The sequence below is a fragment of the Jaculus jaculus genome, chromosome 1 (assembly GCF_020740685.1).
Source record: "Jaculus jaculus isolate mJacJac1 chromosome 1, mJacJac1.mat.Y.cur, whole genome shotgun sequence".
NCBI classification, from domain to species: Eukaryota; Metazoa; Chordata; class Mammalia; order Rodentia; family Dipodidae; genus Jaculus; species Jaculus jaculus.
The window spans coordinates 123,301,096-123,319,803 of NC_059102.1; the positions used below are offsets into that span (position 1 = coordinate 123,301,096).

At 42.9% G+C, this 18,708-nt stretch overlaps 1 protein-coding gene and 1 pseudogene across 2 annotated transcripts in view; one reads left to right on the top strand and one right to left on the bottom strand.

Annotated features, from left to right (window-relative positions):
* Susd1 (sushi domain containing 1) overlaps positions 1-18,708 on the bottom strand; it is a 142,738-nt gene that overhangs the window by 73,482 nt on the left and 50,548 nt on the right. For both annotated transcript variants that reach the window (XM_045141731.1, XM_045141733.1), the window contains exons 7-10: positions 15,256-15,353; positions 13,710-13,896; positions 5,248-5,357; positions 575-767 (exon numbers count right to left, since the gene is read on the bottom strand). In XM_045141731.1, the coding sequence (XP_044997666.1) occupies positions 575-767; positions 5,248-5,357; positions 13,710-13,896; positions 15,256-15,353 (588 nt within the window). The remainder of the gene's footprint in view (positions 1-574; positions 768-5,247; positions 5,358-13,709; positions 13,897-15,255; positions 15,354-18,708) is intronic.
* On the top strand, positions 10,654-10,963 carry LOC105943926 (annotated as a pseudogene).

Here is an 18,708-nt window from a genome sequence, read left to right on the forward strand (position 1 = left end):
AATGCCCTGGGTTAAATCCCTGAGGGAAAAAGGGAGGGAGGGGCTCTTTGTCCCTTCCCACTAGCAGGGAGCTGGGCGGTTAACACAGCTGACTTCCATAAAAGGCCGCCATATTTCCAAGGAGCCTGGCCCTCCTTGGACCACTGCTGCTGACAAATGAATATGCTCACTCCTGGCTCAACACAACCACGAGGCCTCTTGATTCTGCAGTACCTACCACAGTGGAGATGACATTTTGGCATCCTGGAAATTGGTTTTAGTAGTTCACATGAATATCCTTAGAGCTGGAGTCATAGAGTTCTAAGTGGGTAAGGATAGAAGGCCTTATGGAATTCGCAATCTAAGACTACCAGGACCACCACACAACACCCTATCTGTGCGCTCTAAGAGTCAGAAGCCTGTGTGGCTAAATGGTGAGGCTCAGGCATCCTAAGCTCCACGGGAAGCTGGCAGCCTGTCAGAAGTAAAATCCACGGCTCCTGACCACCATTCTTTATGCTCCCCCATACTGTATTGTTCAACTCACATATTTAATTGTCGTTCTAGGTACAAACAGAAAGGCATCAGTACCTACCTGTTGGTGCAGTGGTTATCAGTATTTGCTTGGAGTGCTGCTCAGGAGGTCGCAGCAAGGTGATATTTACTGTGTAATTGGTGGCTGGGTACAGATCCAAACAGACTTCCAGAGTTTCTTTCCTCGATGTGAGGTTAAATGAGGTTGCATGATAAAACTTATCCAGGTACCACCTTTGACCCAGAACTTTAAACTGTCAGAAGATCAAAAGAAAGTAGCATTAAGTTTTCTATTGGCTAAAGATGTCTAGACAATAAGCAAAATGGAAATCTAAAGTAAGAATGTTCCTTTCATTTATCTTCACCCTTTCAGACTAATAAAATAATGAGCTAAGCTGAGGGCAGACTTTACAGAGTTACCTCGCCTAACCTATCCAATTGCCCTCGCCACCAGATACAGAACTAAGATTAAATTTCATAACCAATGAATGTCAGGTGAAGAATAATGTCTCAGATGAATAAAATATGGGGTGATTCTAAAGTACCCCCTCGGGTCCCACTCAAGTGAAAGAGATTGCACTGGAGTTACAGGGCAAAATCTTCCAATTTCCCTTCATGATTAGGAATCCATAGACAAGCCCCAGAGTGCAGGGTGCTTAAACTCATTGGGAATACCCCACATTATGCATTTAAAGCAACAGTGCAATGGTATTTCCATAGATCTTTCTCATTAGAGCTCTGCTTAAAAAAAAAAAAAAAAAAAAAGCTGTTGTTCTATGGCATCATCAACATGTTGCTCCCCCAGTCATGCTCAGCCCATGCCACTCAAGCGGCAGACAACAGTGAGTCATAGGAGAAACATGTATGAAGATACCAGGAATGACAGGATTGGCTATTATCAACCAGCACATTTGATTTGATGGAGACCATACATTCCACCAATGCCCACATTATTAGCTATACCACTTGCCATCCCTCCTCATCACTTTCAATCAATGAAATCTTTCCCATCAATTTTCCAAGTCATTGAAGACATCAATAACTGGCTCTTATGATTCCTCTCTTAGCTGGCCACAGTGGTTCACATCTGCAGTCCTAGCACTTGGGAGGATCACAGTGAACTCAAGCCCACCCTGGGCCACAGCCTGAGTTCCAGATCAGCCTGGGTTGGAGCAAGACCCTGCCACAAAAAAGGGGGGACTGGAGAGATGGCTTAGAGGTTAAGCATTTGCCAGTGAAGCCTAAGGACCCCAGTTCAAGGCTCGATTCCCCAGGACCCACGTTAGCCAGATGCACAAGGGGGTGCATGTGTCTGGAGTTTTTGCAGTGGCTGGAGGCCACCCATTATCTCTCTCTCCCTCTCTCTCTCTCTGCCTCTTTCTCTGTCTGTTGCTCTCAAATAAATAAATAAAGATAAACAAAAAATTTTTTAAAAAGAGAGAGAGAAAGATTCCTCCCTTCCTGTAGTCCTGTAATTATCCTGGATAACTTAAGTGTCCTTGTAGATAAGCTATCAACTTGGCCTCAGAGTTCCTTAAGCTCAATGCTATATTTCTTCCACAAGGTTTCAGTGACCCACATCCGTGGCTATACTCTAGGTTGCATCACCCATCAGAGCTATGAAATTTCACAGTGCTGTATTCTTCTTGACCATTTACCAGTAAAGTACAAATTACAGGCGATAAGTGACATGATATCCCCCACACACAACAGCTTTTAATATTTTTATTTATTTATTTAAGAGAGAGAAAGAGGTAGAAAGAGAGAGAAAGAGAAAATGGGTGTGCCAGGGCCTCCAGTCACTGCAAGTGAACTCCAGAAGCATGTGCTACTTTGTGCATCCACCTTACATGGGTACTGAGGAATCGAACCTGGATCCTCTGGCTTGGTAGGTGAGCACCTTAACAGCTAAAGCCATCTCTCCAGCCCACATACAGCTTTAGCCTAGGCTGATCTGGAATTCACTATGTAGTCTCAGGGTGGCCTCAAGCTCATGGCAATCCTCCAACCTCTGCTTCCCAAGTACTGGGATTAAAGACTTATGCCACCATGCCCAGCAAAAATTCATTTTTTAAATATTATAATTTAATCATTTTAGTGAAGGGTGTAAAGAATCATTTATTTTCTTAACCAAATTACCTATTCCAGAACCATGTACTGAAGAAGCCTTTGTTTTATTTATTTCTGTTTCTGTTTTGTTTTTCGAAGTAGGGTCTCACTCTCTAGCCCAGGCTGACCTGGAATACACTGTAGTCTCAGGGTAGCCTTGAACTCACAGTGATCCCCCTACCTCTGCCTCCCAAGTGCTGGGATTAAAGGTGTGCACCACCATGCCTGGCTTTAAACCTTCCTTTTAGTATAAGTTGGAAAAATCACCTTTGTCATATGGTAAATTATTTGGGTCCTTAGATGTGTTTCTAGCCCCTGCATTCATTCTAGTATGGAAACTTGAATATTTTACTTGTCTGTTTAAAATTCTTCAGTGGTTTCAAATTGACATCCAAATAAAATCCAAATTCAAGAACATAGCATACAAAGATTCTCCAGATCAGGCTGGAGGGATGGCTTAGTGGTTAAGGCACTTGCCTGCAAAGCCAAAGGACCCAGGTTCAACTCCCCAGGACCCATGTAAGCCAGTTGCACAAGGGGACTCACACATCTAGAGTTTGTTTGCAGTGGCTGGAGGCCCTGGCACACCTCTCTCCCCACACCTCCTTTCAAATAAATAAATAAATAATAAAACATTTTTTAAAAAAATTCTCAAGATCTGGCCGTGACTTAGAGTCCTGCTATCTCTTCCTACTCTCCTTTGCTTTTTTAAAAAAATATATTATTTATTTACTTACTTACTTATTTGAGAGGGACAGAGAAAAAGTGAGTGCACCAGAACCTCCAGCCACTACAAACAAACTCCAGACATATGTGCCACCTTGTGCATCTGGCTAATGTGGGTACTGGGGAATTGAACCCAGGCTTCACAAGCCAGTGCCTTAACCACTAACCCATCTCTCCAGCTCCACCTTTGCTTTTCTGTTGTTGTTCCTTTTTTTTTTTCCCCGAGGTAGGATTTTGCTCTAGGCCAGGCTGATCTGGAATTCACTATATAGTCTCAGGGTGGCTGTGAACTCACAGCAATCCTCCCACCGCTGCCCCCCAAGTGCCAGGACGAAAGGCGTGTGCCACGTATCCAGCCCTCTGCTTTTTCTTGTTAGCCAATATGTACTCTTCTTCTCTCCCACTGCAGCTAATTCCTACTCATTTTCTATAGTAGCCTTCGCAGCGTGTTAAGAATAGATCCCCATCCCCACACACACAAATATCCCATTTTTTTATTTATTTAGTTTTCATCAAAGGACTCATTATACTATATTACAGTTGCCTAGTTTGCATAATCTTATCTGTTTGGTTGGAACTCTCAGGTCCTAATACATAATGCTCTTTTGATAAATGATTATGAAATGAATAATGAATTTTAAATTATTACTGCTTTTTGCCACATGATTTACTAGGTGCTAAAAAAAAATGACACAAAAAATCTCAGTCTGGAGAGATGGCTTAGCGGTTAAGCGCTTGCCTGTGAAGCCTAAGGACCCCGGTTCGAGGCTCAGCTCCCCAGGACCCACGTTAGCCAGATGTACAAGGGGGCACACGCATCTGGAGTTTGTTTGCAGTGGCTGGAGGCCCTGGCATGCCCATTCTCTCCCTCTCTCTCTCTCCCTGCCTCTTTCTCTCTCTGTCTGTTGCTCTCAAATAAATAAATAAAAATAACAAAAAAATCTCATTTCCTGCCTCGACTTACTTATCAGTTGAGTTTTGGTATGCAAAAAAATTTAAGACAAGCCGGGCATGGTGGCGCACGCCTTTAATCCCAGCACTCGGGAGGCAGAGGTAGGAGGATCACCATGAGTTCAAGGCCACCCTGAGACTACAGAGTTAATTCCAGGTCAGCCTCGGCTAGAGTAAGACCCTACCTCGAGAAACCAAAAAAAAAAAAAAAAAATTAAGACAAAGCCATGCAATGACTTTCTTTAAAAATTATACTCGGCCTGGTGTGGTGGTGCACGCCTTTAATCCCAGCACCTGGGAGGCAGAGGTAGGAGGATTGCCACGAGTTTGAGGCTACCCTGAGACTACTTAGTGAATTCCAGGGCAGCATGGGTTAGAGTGAGACCCTGCCTCAAAAAAAAAATTATACCCAAAATATAGATTTGATGGCAGGATAAGCTATGAGTGTACTAAAACAAAATATACATGTGAAATACTAGGCAGGAAAAGTGGTGAAAAGTCATCAAATAATAGAGCCTTTCTGGGCTGGAGAGATGGCTTAGCAGTTAAGCGCTTGCCTGTGAAGCCTAAGGACCCCAGTTCGAGGCTCTGTTCCCCAGGTCCCACGTTAGCCAGATGCAAAAAGGGGGCGCACGCATCTGGAGTTCATTTGCAATGGCTGGAAGCCCTGGCTCACACATTCTCTCTCTCTCCCTCTATCTGTCTTTCTCTCTGTCTGTCACTCTCAAATAAATATATAAAAAATGAACAAAAAATATTTTAAAAAAATAGAGCCTTTCTTTCAATTTAGTTCCTCACATCTCACATGTAGCATCAACTCTAGAAATAGCAATCACAAACTATGTAGAAGTCCATTCTATTAGTTTTTAAATATTCTGGATCCTTGGTTAGAAATCATGCAAAATTTTAAGTGATTAATTCTACAGCAGATAGCACAAGAGATCTTACTTGATACACTCGTTCTGATCCAACTTTCCTAGAATGCCTATTCAACTTCAGACAAGTTTCATTAAATACTGAGATACTGAAAAGTCCATCATCTTCTAAGAGATCATCTTCTAAAAGACAAGAGAGAACATATAGAAAGTTTGCATTATCTTAGCAAAACATATCATGATTAAACACAAGTGAAACTCTGATGCCTGAGGAGGGCTGCTGTGGTGTTCAACATGAAGAGAAGAAATTTCTATGAGGCATTAGCAGACTCAGCTTCAAGCCCTAGCCTCCTTGCCCTCCTCATCCTTCTCATCTTCATCCTCTTTTCCTTTCTCCTGCTTTTCTTCTTTTTAAAAAGTTATTTAAGAGAAAGAGGCAGAGAGAGAGAGAGAGAGAGAGAGATTGAGAGAACGAGAGAGAGAATGGGCATACCAGGGCCTCTAGCTACTACAAACAACTCCAGATGCATGTTCCACCTTGTGTATCTGGCTTACGTGGGTACTGGGGAATTGAACCTGGGTCCTTAGACTTTGTAGACAAGCACTTTAACCACTAAGCCATCTCTTCAACCTCTGTTCTTTCTTTCCTTTTCTTTTTGAGCTAGGGTCATACTTTGCAGTCCAGGCTAGCATCAGACTCATGCCCTGCTCCTCAGCCTCCTGAGTTCTGGGATTACAAGTGTGTGCACCACTATACCCAGCAATAAATCTGCTTCCTAGTTGTAGCCTAGCCAAGTTCCTGAACCTTCTCAACCTCAGATTTCCATTGTGAAATTCAAGTATTCCAGCTTGCTTTTAGTTATAGGTGAGAGAACCAAATGAAAATTTAAATATCACTGTAAAGCATTAAAGCTGTGAACTTTGTAGAAAGTTAATGATATCACTTCGATAGACCATAGTAAAATGTTATGATGGTAAGTACACCAGTGGACAGAAATTCTGACAAGATGGAAAATAGTAAGTAAAGATCAAAGACATGCACAGATCATGAGAGAGAACAGGGCTGGAGAGACAGATTAGCGGTTAAGGTGCTTACCTGGAAAGCCAAAGGACCCCAGTTTAATTCCCCATGACCTACGTAAGCCAGATACACAGGTGGTACATGTGCCTGAAATTCCTTTGCAGTGGTTGAAGGCCCTGGTACACCCATATTCTCCCTCCCCGTCTCTCTTTCATAAATAAAATAAAATAAAAATTGGAAATAAGAGTCAGGGCAGGTGCTTTCCAGTCTAGAAGATGCCCAGGGAGCAGTGATGTGCTCCCCCACACACAGTATTTCTTCAGCTACTCAGCTGTACTGAGCTAAGTAAATCAAATCATCAGAAGGCAAGCCTGTTTGTTTCAGCCACTGTTATAGAAAAAGTCACTTCCTGGGGGAAGGAGGAGAAGATAATAGAAAAGGATTATGATTCAATTATAGTATGTTCTCAATTAAAAAGCAAGTCATTTCATACATACCTCCTGTGGGCAAAATTGTTACTGCAGTTTTTTTATTTTTATTTTTATTTTTTGGTAATCAAAAGGGTTTCTTTAAAAAAAAAAAAAGTATGTGTGTGTGTACGTATCATGGCATGCATGTAGAGGTCAAGGTGTCTGTGTTCCAGACAGCGTCTTTGGCCGTTGCAAACATGCTGCCAGACTGGCCCGCGAGCTTCAGATTCTCCTGGCTCCGCTTCCCATTGCTGCAGCATTGGGACCACAGGTGTTACTTTGCACCCTGCGATATGTGGGTGCTGGGCCATTGAGCCGGGGCTGACTGTCAGGCTTTGCAAGTAATTTCCTTTAAGCATTGGGCCATTTCCCCAGTTCCAAGAAGAGGTTTGTTACCATGAATTAAAGAATTCTCAGAAAATAGGAGAAATATGATTTTGTTTTGTTTTGATTTGATTTTTCAAGGTAGGGTCACTCTGGTGCAAGCTGACCTGGAATAAATTATGTAGTCTCAGGGTGGCCTCGAACTCAAGGCGATCCTCCTACCTCTGCCTCCTGAGTGCTGGGATTAAAGGAATGCACCACCACGCCCGGCTGAAATATGCTATTTTTAAGGAAAAGATAGCAAGCCTCTGCAAATGAAATATTTTTTCTTTCTGTGGTGCTGGGGATTGAACCCATGGTCTTAGATGTTATTTGTAGCTACCTTTAGTATGTAGTTCTCCAGTGTAAGTCTGTGCTATCTGAGAAGTACTAATGATAATGAAAATTTATTCTAGTCCAAATCAGAACTGTCCATAGCAGTTTCAATATCCTAACATATATAGCACAAGGCCATTAGCTGAGAGAAAATGAGAGAGACTATGGAAAATACAAAAAGCACAGTCATGAGAAAGAATTTGAACACATATCATATCACATATCATGTTCTCTTTTATCTTCACAACTTTTACTAACAATTTCATAAGGACATCAGAGACAAAACAGCCATATGTACCATATAGTTTTGAGCAATGTACGTATCTAAGAAACAGTGCAGGATGCCTCTGTCTGCACACACAGAATATAAGTAGCACAACATCTACATAGTTCCCATTGGAGATAACTTTGACAGAATACGGCCATTATAGTCTGAATTCCAGGAAAGACAGCAATGAGAACAAAGGCATCTGGCTTCCACTTTCCACACCCACTCCTGACAGAAGTGACTGAAAACAAGCAAAAATGGGTCAAAATTTGCATCTGGGTTGGAAGAAAGGTTGGTTGCCATATGCAAGGCAGAAACATGAAGACATTTCCATTAGCATAATGTACCAGGGAACAGGCTGAAGGGACACTCTAAGAGCAGTAGCCCTGCCTTCCAAGCAAAGGGAGCTAGAGAGCTGGGATGTACAGAGGAAGCCAGACAGGCAATGAATGTCCTTGTGACTGCAAACCTAACTGCACATCAGAGTCACCCAGAGAAGACATCTGTAGTTCTGTTTTCTTGAGGTTCACCAGGCCATACTAGGAGGCAGCCACGAGAAAAAGTGTCTACACTACTCTATGTGTGTGTGTGTGTATGTATGTATGTATGTATTTATGTATGTATATGTATATATATACATACATATACATATATATATACATATATATATGGTAGTGCAAACACTATATATATATATATTTAAGAGAGAGAAAGGGAGAGAGAGCACGAGGCAGATAGAGAGAATGGGCACACCAGGGCCTCCAGCCTCTGTAACCAAACTCCAGACGCATGAGTCACCTTGTGCATCTGGCTTATATGGGTACTCGGGAATAGAACCTGGGTCCTTAAGCTTCGCAGACAAGCACCTTAACTTCTAAGCCATCTCTTCAGCCCCTGCACTACTTTTTACAATGGGTAATAATGATGGTCATTCCCTGGCACACTGGAGGTCAGCGGTGAGACAGGTCTTCCAAGACCGCAGGGATCCCAGGCTGACACAATGGACTAGTCTCTGCTGCCTCCGTAGGATGCAGCGCTCTAACGAAGCTGGGCAATGCTGAGCTAGTGCTCAGAAACCACAATCAGGGAGGTGGCTCCTGCACATCTGCTCCCCAGAGAAAGAAGGCTGGCTCATCCAATCAGTAGGAAATCCTTTACAAGCAGATCTGAGATAAGCACATTAATATTATCCAGTGAAAAGGGAGATCAAAGGGAATGCCATCTATTTTATTAGGAGGAAAATTCAGTCCTAGGCAGAACTTTTATCTTCCCAAGGTCAGTAATCTAGAAGCTCCCTTCCCCCACCAAGGCCCATGAAATGTTTCAACAGAGTAGAAAGAAGGCAGGAAGACCATGTCTAGGAGACAATTGATGTTTCTAAAAAAATAAACAAAATGAATGAAGTGGATATAAAATTAGGCAGTACCCATTTCAATAACAAACATTAAAAAATTCTAGACATGGTGGTTCAAACCTTTAATCTTAGTCGGGAGGCTGCAGTAGGAGGATCACCATGAATGTGAGGCCAGATTGGGCTCCAGAGTGAGTTCCAGGTCAGCCTGAGCTAGCGTGAGACTCTACCTCAAAAAAAGTTTTTTAATTATTCCAACAAGAGATGAAGACTGAGATAAGAGAATGTGAGAACAGAAAGGAAACCGATTGAGAGGGGAAGAAGTAAAAAAGAGAACTAGGAGTTTTGCCCCACCCCACAAAAGGAAATGAAAGTGCCAAGCAGAATTTACATCGCACTGTAAGTACACACACACACACACACACACACACACACACACAAACTTTACATATACTCCAGGGAGACAGAAAAGAAAAAAAAAACATGAACATTAAAAGAAGAAAACAGGAAATTCCACATTGGGTATTGGAAAAGTAAAAATAAAATCTTAATGAGAGAAAAAAAAAAAAAAAGCAGAGGCTGAGCAGATGGCTTGCATAGCCTACCAGTGTGGGTTCAATTCCCAGTCACCCACATAAAGCTGGATGAAAAATGACACATGCATTGTAATCTCTACAGGCCTATGGCAATGTGAAGCAGAGCTAGGAGAAGCCAAAGCTTGCGCCTGGGCCATACAGTCTGGCACACGTTTGAAGTGGCAAGACTCTCGAAGAAGCAGAGCACAGCAACTTCAAGGTGAGCTCTGGCCTCCACAGGCATGCCATCGTGCATATATGCCTTTACACACATACATACAAATAGGGAAATATTTTTAAAACTTAGGGGAAAAACACTCAGAAATTTAGTGAGAGAAAAAATCTTCCACTGTAGATAGATCAACATCTCACAAGGAACTAGGAAAACTCAGTGAAGTACATGAACATTTACATTTCATGAGGACAGGAATCTCTCTACTGAGCTCCCAAAGCCTGCAACCATTCCAGATGCATAATATATTGTCAATAATCATGTACCATGCACACGAATAAGTGATCGGTGTTCTGAATTTTGCCACTAAAGGAAGCCTTTATTATTTAATGACAATTTTTATACATGTATGTAGTATATTTTGATCATAATCCCCTCCCATTACCTCCTCTTTATGTTCCCACTCCCATTTCTGCAAAATCCCTTATTTCCCCAACTAGTTCGTCTCCCTTTATACTTTGATCTCTTTTTAAAAAGTATTTTTATGTATTTACTTGAGAGAGAGAGAGGAGAGAATGGGCACACCAAGGCCTCTTGTCACTGCAAATGAACTCCAGACACACTTACTACTTTGGGCATCTGGCTTAGGTAGGTTCTGAGGAATCAAACCCAGGCTGTCAGGCTTTGCAAGCAAACACCTTAAACCACTAAGCCATCTCTCCAGCCCAGAGGAAAACATACATTAAACAAATTGACTCAAGAATATCTAGGAAATATGAACTGACCAAAAATCATGGAAGAGGCCACAGCCAGGCCAGGCCGGGGGGGGGGGGGGGGAACGGGGGGGGGGAGCACAAGGCAGTGGGTTGCGGTGGGGAAGGGGGCGCAGGCTGGTGCTGACCTGGGCCTGCCGCCCCCAGGGCATGTTTCTTATGGTCTGGACTCACAAGACCACCATCTTCACGGACACCAGGGAATCGAGCACCACCTTCAAGCTGAAGTCCCAGGAGCAGCGGCTGTTCAAGGCTCTTGCTGGAAAAAACGCTGGGAGAGTGTGGCTCCGCCAGCCAGACAGCAAGACCGCAAGCCCCAGCCACAGTGGGCCTGGCCATCGGGAGCAGATGATGCTTTAAAGGCCCTGCACATTGGGCCCCTCTCCAGTACTCCTGAGCTTCCAGATGTGATTAAACTCAGGACTCAGGAGGCAGTGCCAATGAACAAGCTGTGCAGTGAGGGCTCCAGCCCACTTTGAGGCCCATTCCCCTACCCCCAATAAAAGAGATGTGGGTGTCTGCCTGGCTGGTTGCTGCCTCTTTCTGTGCCTTCCTCCCCACTCCAGGCATCAACCTGTGATGGGTCCTACTTTGTCCCCCACCCCCTATCTTCAGGCTCACCCTTGGCAGGTTGCCTGCTATGCTGTGCAGCTGAAAACTTATCCCTAGACTGCCACTCACACTTGGGGCCACAGTGACTGAGAACTAAATATCCAGAGCCCTGAGCCAGCCTATCTGGAGAGGGACAAATGATTTCTCCATCACACTAGCCCACCACGCCCAGAGGATATTTTTTCCTGCTCCCATCAAGTCTTCCTGGATGTCAGAAAAGGCCATCTTTTCAAAACATGTTCTGTGTGAACCATAACCTGGAACACTTATGAAACCTCTTCCCAGTCACTTGCAGCTTGGGGACTTGTGATCAGAATTAAAGCTAGTTCCCCATCCATTTCTGTATTTCCACATCTAAAAAAGTAAAGTATACAAACCCCCCCAAAAAAATCACAGAAGAAACTGACATAAGTCAATTCAGGAAGAAATAATCTTCCTAAAAAGGTGAAACTTGGATAATTTTATGAGCAAATTTGTCCAAGTTTAAAGGACGGGAACAATTCTAAAATGACATAATCTTTTTCCAGAGTAAAATGTAAAATGTATGCATATGTATGAACAGCTTCCTAATTCATTTTCAGGGACTGGCATCACTCTGCTAGTGAAATCAAACAACAGAATGTGCAGAATCTCGGGGGAAGGAGAATGCAGAGCTTGATAACAGTGCATAAGTAAACAGGAAGACGAGAGCAGATGCTAACCAAAGGTAGCTGGGATGACTCCATATAAATCATAATCCTTACTAGATTAATTTGCAAATTTAATCTGTTTCCCCTTGAAATTTCCGATAGAAAAAAGCAGTATAGAGCCATCAATTATCTAGTTATGGTCATGCTCCAAACTTTAACTCTCACCAAATTAGTCCAGAATCAGGTCTGCCTGACTCTAGATATCATCTTTATGCAGGTGGAAAGCCACTTGAAGGGATGATCACATATTAACAAAAGCTAACTTTGGGGCTGGAGAGATGGCTTTGCGGTTAAGGCACTTGTCTACAAAGCCTAAGGACCAGGCTCGACTCCCCAGAATCCACATAAGCCAGATGCACAAGGTGATGCATGTGCACAAAGTCATACATGTGCACAAGGTGGCATACATGTCTGGAGTTCAATTACAGTAACTAGAGGCCCTGGCATACCAATTCTCTCTCTTATTCTCTCTCTCTCTTTTTTTCTCCCTGCTCCCCTACTCTCTCATAAAAATAAAATAAATATTTTAAAAAGCTAACTCTGGACAGTAGTAAGCAGTCATTCTGACTCCATGACAGATGAATTAAAAGCCCTGTGATGATCTTTTAAGAAAGACATAGCCCTAAAACCCTACAGTAGTTTATTATAATTATAGAGTTCCCTTTATTACTTACATATTAACTTCATATCTTTCCTACATGTTACATACCTGAAATGGTTTTGTTTTATTCATAAAAGGTCCCAAGTAACCTAATTTGGGTTGACTTGAACTCACTTTCTATCTACACCAGTCTGACGTTGAATTCACAATCCTCCTACCTTGGAGTCTTGAGTCTTGGGACTACAGGTGTGAGCATCATGATGTTCAAAATGTCAATCATCAAAATGTCGATGAAGGCTGAAGAGATGGCTCAACAGTTAAAGCACTGGCCTACAGAGCTTAACAACCCAGGTTTGATTCCCCAGTACCCACCTAAAGCCAGATTCACAAAGTGGTGTATGCATCTGGAGTTCATTTTCAGCAGCTGGAGGCCCTGACATATTCATTCTCTCTCTGCCTATAAATAACTCCATAACAATTACATGATGTGAAGTTTATTCCTACTTTTTTTTTTTTTTTTTTTGAGGCAAGCCCAACATACTGGTCCCTTTTTTTATGCAAGTGAGCGAAAGCAAGAAAGAGGAAGAGTATGCCAGGGCCTCCAGCCACTGTAATAAAACTCCAGACATGTGCACCACCAAGTGTACATGTGCGACCTTGGAGGGCTGTGTCATCTAGTGTGTCTGGCTTACATGGGATCTGGAGAGTCAAACATGAGTCCTTAAGCTTTGCAGGCAAGCGCCTTAACTGCTAAGCCATCTCTCCAGCCCTAATCCTACTTCTTAAAAGCTCCTTTGAATTCACTCCTCCATTCAGCCAACATGGACCCTTTTGCATCCTAAGGATGCTTCCCCCTCTCCACTCACTCTCGACTTGACTCCCCATCCTGACCAGCCCATCCTTCAGGTACAGCTGGTGAGTTGGTATCCCTGCCCCCTCCTTTCTCACAACCAGGGACAAGAAATGATTGCTAGGTTTGCTATGAAAGGTCAGTCATGTGGCTGCCCTCTACTGCCTTGGATCATTGTAAACCCACTGTATCATACAATGCCCTACTGTTTCAGAACCTTTCTGTGAGCATCCACTTCTACCCGTCTTAGCTGACAAACAACACACCTGTGCCATCAACCAAGTAAGAATCTCTCCTACTGGACCTGACTGGTTCTGACCCCTGAGGTAAACCCCACCCACCCACCCCAGCAGAAATTTCAGAAAGCAAATAGGAACTCTCCTGCCCTGCTGATGCCAAAGCAGACTCCCCACATCCTGAACTTAGGAGGAAACGAATCTTCCCCTTCACCTACCTGCTGTCTGGAAAACAATGATGGCGGGCACAGAGTGCCTGGGAGGGGCTGTGGAAATGCTCACAGTGTAGTTGGCGCCTCTGTACAGGTGGAGGCACACTTCTGGGGTGCTGCTGCCTGTGGTCAAGTTGATTGTCTCCTCATGAACTGATCCTACAGGGTCCAACTGCTGTCCTTTGATGTGTACCTTTGGAAGAGGAAAGACAAGAGAATCCATCATCATGAATCCAGGGACAGTGACTCAACCTTTGAGGTGCTGGACCTCTTTCTACTAGTCTATCTCACACTGCACCACTCAACCAGGCACGGCAGACGAAGCCAACCTGGCCATGAGACATGTGAGAATGAGGAACCACTGAACCCTAAGCAATGACATAATGAGGGCTCCATCTGGGAGTACTCTTTTAACCACAAATGATCAACAGTAAAAGAAGGCAGCCACAACCTGAGGCTGGTTCACCGTTTTCTATTACCAAGGCAGCATATGCTCCAGGCTTGCTCTGGGGGACTGAAGTACCAGTGCTTAGAAACAAGCAGTAATGAGGATGCCAAATATAAACTCATGCCCCACATATACTCTCTGTTGAATGACAAAATAGTTAAACATAAAATGTAAAATAAAGCAATCCAGATATCTTTTTTTAATATTTTATTTTTTATTAGAGAGAGAAAGAGTGAATATGGGCATACAAGGGCCTCCTGCCAATACAAATGAACTCCAGATGCATGTGACACTTTGTGCATCTGGCTTTAAAACATGGGTACTGAGGAATCAAACCTGGGGTAACCACTGAGACATCTCTCCAGCCCCAATCCATATATCTTTAAATTCCATCTACTTTGGAATTAAAAAGGAACTAGATTGACTAAGCATTTTCCTATTTCTCATTTAAATTATATAATTGGTAGGAAAGCTATCATTTGATTATTCTTCTAATTATGGGAGATTCATTCTCTTACCTTCATGGGTGCTTATATGATAACAGTATATAAAATCTGTTAAGAAATGAATACTTTCTTCTAAGGGAGGGAAGAAAAAGTATCTTCTAAACTTGGTTATGAATTTGTTGCCTTAACTTTTTTTGCCATTTTTATTTTTATTAACATTTTCCATGATTATAAAAAAATATCCCATAGTAATTCCCTCCCTCCCCACCCCCCACTTTCCCCTTTGAAATTCCATTCTCCATCATATGACCTCCCCATCTCAATCATTGTACTTACATATATACAATATCAACCTTGTCTTAACTTTTGTGCTGGCTTAACTGAAACATGCAAATATGTGTTTTCAAGAATCTTAGTTTAAGGAAGTATAACGTGAAAGTTTACAAAATAAAGGAAGTCCATCTAGCCTTGACTATGCAAGCAGTATAACACCAAGCGATTATTAACTCTGCTGCTTTGTAAATGGAAATATCTGTTACCCATTACTATACATGTGCCAATAAAAAAAGGGTGATGAAATTCCTCTGGAAAGCAAGTCCTATTAACTCACATTTCCATGAATTGCAATTTCTGCACCAGCAGGGAAAAGACTACTTACCACATATCCAATCTTGGAGTTTATTCTTCCTGAGTTTATTTGCCACCTCACACATGTGCTATTAAACACAGCTACATCATTAATTTCCATCATTATTTCTACAACAGAAAAGGGAAAATCAACTCATGAAAGGACTCCACAGGCTTCGGCAAAATCCTAGTGGAGACAGCTCATCTGTCTAGCTGGTATTTTTGTTGATCACCACGCATGCTCTGATTCAGATGCTGAAACAGGCAATTCAAGCTATCCCAGGCCCATTGCCAAACTTTCCTTCATCACAAATAAGCCCGGTCCATTGGCTGACAGGGCCGAAAAGAAAAGATTCCTGCTAGAGGATGAGCAAGAACTCCAGCCTGTGATTAGCCTAATGGGCCACTGGATGCCACTGGCATTCTACCCGGTAGAATAGAATAGGGCCCAGAGGTCTGGAGAGATGGCTTAGGTAGTGGGTTAAGGTATTTACTTGCCTGTGAAGCGTAAGGACCCAGGTGCAACTCCCCAGAACCCACGTAAGCCAGATGCACATGGTGGTGCATGTACCTGGAGTTTGTTTGCAGTGGCTACAGGCCCTGGTGCACCTATTCTCCCTCCCCACCCCCTCTCGTAAATAAATAATTTTTTTTTTTTTTTTAAAAAGAATAGGGCCCAGAGCTAAGTCCTGAACAGAATCTCTCCTACAAACCCACAGGTGATATCTGCTTCTGCCTTTCTCACCCCACCCAGGTGACAGGACACTCATTCAAGTTACTACTATTCCCCAAAGGAACACCTCACAGGATGATTCCTCAAGAGGAGTGTGGGATGGCTAAATAAATTCTCCACAGTCCCTGGTTACTCTGGAGATTCCTTTAGCAAAAATGATATAATCTTGATTGGTTATGAAGCACTTACATTTCATGTAATGAATCTGCAATCATAAGAAAACATTAGGTAGGGCCTTGGTTCTCTGAGGTAACAAAGTTTCCAATGGACCCAGCCAACCAACCACTTAAGAAAGTTGTTCCACATGGCATAGGGGAGAATCTACTTTTTCATTTCTTTGAAATCAAATTCCCTAAAGATAAGTAAAGCAATCTCTATTGAGAAATGACATGATCATACATGTAGAAAAGCCTAAGGAATTTAAATACAAAAACTATTAAGGTTAAGAAAAGAGTTCAATAAGGTTTACAGGATACAAGGTTAATGTCCAAAAATTCATTTGTGCTTCTATCCACTAGAAATGAATGATTCAAAGACAAATAAAATTATTTCATTTATAATAATATATTGTAAAAACCCATGCAAGTAGAAAGCATTATGCTGTCATCCCTGGAGAAAGAGATCCTCCCCTCACATTTCAATAGGAATTCTTCCCAGCTTAATGAATCAGCAATCTATCATAGATTCTTGGGTCTCTCCTAGTCTCCTGTCTTCTCTATGCCAGCCCTGCAAAGGCTTTGGCAGTATGACCAGGTCTTGCCTCCTATTACTGTATTTCCTTGCTATGGCTCCCATATCCAGGTTCATGCAGGATGGCATAACAAAGAAGTTAAAATTCTATGAAGACAGGAGCTAGAGGATAAGCCCTCCTTTTCTCCCTCTGAAGGACTGTCCTAAAAGACTTCCGCTTCCAGAGCCTCTCAGAAATGCTGCTACAGACTGAAGCTGCCCCTCCCACTCAGTGAAGACCAGCACAGGCTTTCAGCTCTCCTTTCCCTTGTTACTCCTCTTAGTCACCACTCCGGCTTTCTTGGACTTTATTCCCTGTCACATAATACAAATAAGCCCTCTCTCTGGCTATGTTCTGAAAAACCCCAAGGTTAAGTCCTCCATCAAGATGAGAACAGTAACTCTTCAGCTCAGGAAATGACCTTCCTATAATTAACACATGTTCCTTCCTTACACTAAATCTCTTCTCAGCCACAAGTAGGAAAGAAAACTAAAACCTTAGGCATCTATGGGGTCAACTCACTTTTCCTGTACAGAACCAAGACCAAGTTTGGATTCACCTGACCTACTGACCTTTAATCCCATCAGTGATTTTAAATCTTTATTAAAAATCATTCAAGCCGGGCGTGGTGGCGCACGCCTTTAATCCCAGCACTCGGGAGGCAGAGGTAGGATTGCCATGAGTTGGAGGCCACCCTGAGACTCCATAGTGAATTCCAGGTCAGCCTGGGCTAGAGTGAGACAATACCTCGAAAAATCAAAAAAACAAAAAGAAAAAACAAAAGTCATTCAGCTGGAGTTGGGTGTGGTGGCGCACCCCATTAATCCCAGCACTTGGGAGGCAGAGGTAGGAAGATCACCATGAGTTCGAGGCCACCCTGAGACTACATAATGAATTCCAAGTCAGCCTGGACTAGTGTGAAACCCTACCTCAAAAAAAAAAAACAAAAAAATAATTCAGCCAGACATGGTGGCACATGCCATCAATCCCAGCACTTAGCAGACAGAGGTAGGAGGATCATCATGTGTTCGAGGCCACCCTGAGACTGCATCGTGAATTGCAGGTCGGTCTGGACTAGATTAAAACCCTATCTCAAAAAAAAAAAAGAAAGAAAAGAAAAGAAAATATGCAATCAGGGATAGAGAGATGGCTTAGCAATTAAGGCACTTGCCTGCGAAGCCTAAGAACCCATGTTTGATCTCTCTCCAGATACCATGTAAGCCAGACACACAAAGGTGATGCAAACACAAGGCTTCACATGCCCACTAGGTGGCACAAGCATTTGGAGTTCAATTTCAGTGGCCGAGGCCCTGCAACATCAATTCTATTTCTCTCTAAAAAAAAAAAAAAAAAATCAGTCACAGCATTACCTAGATTCTATGTCTCACTGGTTTTTAGGTAAATCCATGCCATCTATTGGTAAACAAGAATAAATTGAAGCAGAGAGAGGCAATCATGCAAACTCCTGCAGAGATGCCCAAGTGTTAGCTACGGTGTCCAAAGAACTCCTGGGTCTCTACATCAATGCTTCTCCTTAGAACACAGGTAATTTGAAAGAAAAGAAACAACTGCAGGACTGCAGACATGGTTCTGTGGTTAAAAGCACTTCCTGCACAAGCACAGGGGCCTAAGGAAACCTGGGAGACCACTGGAGTTCAATCCCTAGAACACACATAAGCAGCTGGGCACGGCCACACACACCTGTAGGGGAGCGGAGACTAGAGAGTTTCAGAGCTCTGGAATCAGTAGGAGACTCTGGTTCAAGCAAGACCAGGCAGAAGCGTGATGAAATGGCACATCTGGTATTCCCCTCTGGCCACCACAGGTGAAGGCATCCCTGTACAGGTGAGTGTTTGGTGTACTGCATGAGCCTGTACATGTGCGTATACACCACACATCATACAAACACACACACAAAAAGGAAAGAAAGAAAGAAAGAAAGAAAGAAAGAAAGAAAGAAAGAAAGAAAGGAAGGAAGGAAGGAAGGAAGGAAGGAAGGAAGGAAGGAAGGAAGGAAGGAA